The sequence below is a fragment of the Austrofundulus limnaeus genome, unplaced genomic scaffold (assembly GCF_001266775.1).
Source record: "Austrofundulus limnaeus strain Quisiro unplaced genomic scaffold, Austrofundulus_limnaeus-1.0 Scaffold137, whole genome shotgun sequence".
In the NCBI taxonomy this organism is placed as follows: Eukaryota; Metazoa; Chordata; class Actinopteri; order Cyprinodontiformes; family Rivulidae; genus Austrofundulus; species Austrofundulus limnaeus.
In genome coordinates this window covers 1,032,858-1,036,602 of record NW_013952539.1, presented here as the reverse complement: position 1 = coordinate 1,036,602, position 3,745 = coordinate 1,032,858, and the positions used below count along the sequence as shown (strand labels likewise).

Sequence of the window (3,745 nt, the reverse complement as noted above, 5' to 3'; positions counted from 1 at the left end):
GAAAAATAAATCTGTTCTTTTTTTCTCATAAAAGGCTAAATAAAACAAAAATATTGGTGGTAAATTTTGAATGTAACTTTACAAACGGCACCTCATAAATGACAAACATTCTCTGCTACGTTCAGCTGTGATACCAGAGCTTTGTTTGGAGGGAGCTTTCAGCTAAAGCTCAGATAATGACAGAAGCTGTGGGAAGACTGGAAGTGGCACTGGGTGAGGGGCAAAGTTTGGCCCTGCTTCGGCCCGATAATCACCGTGCATCACAGAGAACGCTGTGATGCCAGTTTCTGCCACAGGAGCTCAAATAATAGCCCGTGTCCCTCACTGGCAGAGCTGCATTTCATAACCGCGGCAGATTAGATGCTGACAGGGTGCCGTGAGAAAAACCTAACCTCCAATACAAGCTCGGTCGGTCGGTGCGCACAGAGCAGGGAGGAGAAAATGTAGAAGCAAAGCTCAAAGGAAGGAGAACAGATGAGAGGAAGGGGGAGGGAACAACAGCAGAGAGGAGGATTGTAAGTAATGACAGTGTTGGAGGATGAGGATGCCAGAAGAAAGAAGTTAATCCGTGGGGTTTTTTCCCCCCCATCTATCACCAGAGCATTCCTTCGCCCCTCTCTGTTTACACCCCTCCCATCCTCATGAGCATCGTCCCTCTGCAGGAAAAGCCTAATCAGCTGCTGACACCAGATCGATGGTGTTGTCCCGTCCAGCTGCGGCTAACGGAGCACTGTTCTCGCTCGTTATCTCCAAAACAACATATTCCAGACACGGACACGTTCCATCCTCAGCTTCAGGAGCAACACTGGAATTAGCAGCGGCTAATAACTCTGGCTCACATCCAGCCTGTTTGCAGCTATTATCAAAAAGTGTGACAGCAGCAGCGAGCACCTCTGTGTCCAGAAATATAGAAGCTTCTCTTTTTCTGGTGTTTTAGTAAGAATTACTTTTGTTATTTGAAGTTTTTGAAATTCTATGATTTGGTTTATAGTTTTTTTCAGTTATGTATAGAGCTCACAACAATATATTGCGTTTAAACATCCAAATAAATTTTGTTAAAGGAGTTGTTACAATGTTAAGGGGGTTTGTGAAACCTGAATTTTGAACCAGTTTGAAGGAGCGGTGTTCAATCTAAGGAATAATGTTATGGAATAATCCGGAGAGCGATGCCAGATCAATGTTTATGTTTAAGAGAATGATAAAGCTTGGTTTGTTTGAATTAATTTTTTAGAAAAAAAAAGGGGCAGATACAGTATTATAACATTCTTTCTTCTTTCTGCTGCATTTCATTTTATTTGTGATTTGTATTTTTCATTGTATATAGAATTTATTTTTTTTTCAAATGAATAAACTTCTGAAATGAATAAAAAAATCACTGATTGGCTACAATATATTGTGTTCTGCAATTTTTATATGATAAGGAACTCAAGCATAATCCACTTGGGGAAAATTTAAACTAATAATGGCATAAGTTTGTTTTTACAAATATCAAAGTATAACAAAGTCTGTGTACTCAAATTTYAGAATGACATATTGCGGTTTTTACGACATGTATCAGGAGTAAAGTAAAGTAAAATATATTTTACATTTAATTGAACAGATTGTAATGAGAACCTTTAAGTGCACATCGCTGAAGCAGATGTTTCTGAGTGGTACTTGTTGTCATATGGCCCAAGTGTGTGTGTGGGCACATTTTTGCTACATCGTAGGAACTATTTTCCAGAAAAAGGCAGCCCAGTGGGGACCGAATATGCATACAGGTGCTAAACTGGTGTGTAGGGTTGGATTTAGGACCAAGGTACCTGTGAGGTTAATTTCAGGGTAAATGTTCAGGGTTAGGCTGTAAAATTATCAAAAAAATTAATGAAAGTCAATCCACGGTGGTCCCCAGAGGGATATAAAAACAAACGTGTGTGTGTGTGTCTGTAATTCCATGCTTCCGTGTTAATCTGGACACCACGATATTTTAAATGTAGGGCAATGCTCCTGGCTGGAAGTGACCTTCTCAGCCTTAAAAAGGTTGAGGTTAAAGATGAGAGGAATCAAGGCCGTGCAGGAAAAGAAGAAATTCTGAGGAAATATGAAGTCATTTAGTATAAACCTGAAGAAGTTTGTACACAACTTTGTTATTTTAGTTTCTTTGAAAGTTTTGCTGTTGCTGAGAATAAAAAAATTAGTTTATTTAATAGTTCTGCTCAACCAGAGGATTTTACGTGTTCTTGCTGGTGCTGYTGTAATATTTGAAAGTTTATTATTGAAGCCTTACCTTCACATTTTTCCAAAATCTGGACCGTCTCTCCRACCTCCAGAGCCAAGCCCTGACTCACCGAGCCTCGGAAGTTGCAGACGACTGAAAAAGAACGAAACAGAAGGAAAAAGGGGAACCTTAGATRAAAGCTAACAAGTAAAAATCACAGTAAGCTGAGCATCGTGACAAATACAGAGGCGACAAGCTGGAGGATTTCCATATCACATTCACTTTTATTTGTTTTAAAATATTCAAAGGGAGTTTAATTTTTCAGCATGTGCCGACTCCACAACCCCCACCCCCCTCAGCGGTCACGTCCTGCTCGTCTAATGACAGCAGCGTGACGTGAACATCCCAGGCTGAGTGAAAACATTCAGACAGCACCGTACCAGGCGCTGATGTTAATATTCCTCCTGACCGCACGGATGCACCCAGAGAACAACAGATGTCGGAGCTTATTGCGGCGCTGATGTCGCTGTAAGTCACTCTKTCCAAAGCTGAAAGTATTAAATCTCACCTCGGGCTAGATTCGTTTATTAAACCACTCGACTCAACCGCTTGGCCTTTTCTGCCCSACAAACATCTCCTCCTGCTCGTGTCTTTCAGACGCTGACACCAGGAGTCATCGAGTCATGACTCGAATCATGTCGGATTTACTGAAAACTCTGCGTTCAGTCGTTGTCATGGTCCGTCAGCGGTAAAAATAACGCTTTTTTTAAATAGAAGTTAGGTTTTAATTAAACACTGTTTGGATAGAGGACCTTCACCATAATGTTTACAATAATTAGCAATTCATTAAGATTACAGGACTGTGAAAGTTTTCATGGCAATAAGAGGTCATTTTATATTTCAAAGGTCACATACCCATGTCAGATATTTAAGGTTGCATAAACAATTTAAACTATTTTAATGATAAAAGCAGCATCCAAACAGAGGTGTCAAAAGTATTCACATTCAAGTAGATGTATAGAGAGTAGGGTTTAAAAATACTTTTTTTTTTTGGAAGTAGAAGTATCAACTCAAGCTTTTTACTCAAGTAAAATGATGAAAGCTTAGGCTGTGCCACAGGGTTCTATAGTGTACAACCCCCACCCTACCCCTCCAATTTTTCTTCTAAAGTCAGTAATCAGTATAATGTTAAATTATATATTAATGTTGAAAACTTTTGAATTACTAGACTAGTTGTTTCAGCCACGATCATCTTCATTCTAGGCTTCATCTGCTACAGTCTGTCCTGCTGGAATGTGATGTGATTTGTGTCATACAGGTGTGTTGGAGTGTGTTTAATCCAACAGGATATCAGAATGGTTTATATTTACTTTTCTCATTCAACCACAATCAAACTCACTCTATCCAAGGGCTCCATGTATCTGGATAGATTTTTATTTATTATTTTTTTTCTGAACAATGAAAAGGTAGAATAAAAACAAGTCAAAGTTAAATAGAAATGAAATACTTTTAGTATTTTTAAAAAGTAAGGAGTAGAAAGTACAGATA

The 3,745-nt window shown here is 39.0% G+C and overlaps 1 protein-coding gene across 1 annotated transcript in view; it reads right to left on the bottom strand.

The window, feature by feature from the left end:
* The window catches only part of dock3 (dedicator of cytokinesis 3), a gene marked incomplete in the record, with an annotated part of 147,558 nt that overhangs the window by 87,260 nt on the left and 56,553 nt on the right, over window positions 1–3,745 (bottom strand). Inside the window, 1 exon segment of the mRNA XM_014016064.1 lies at window positions 2,267–2,350. Coding sequence (XP_013871518.1) covers window positions 2,267–2,350 — 84 coding nt within the window.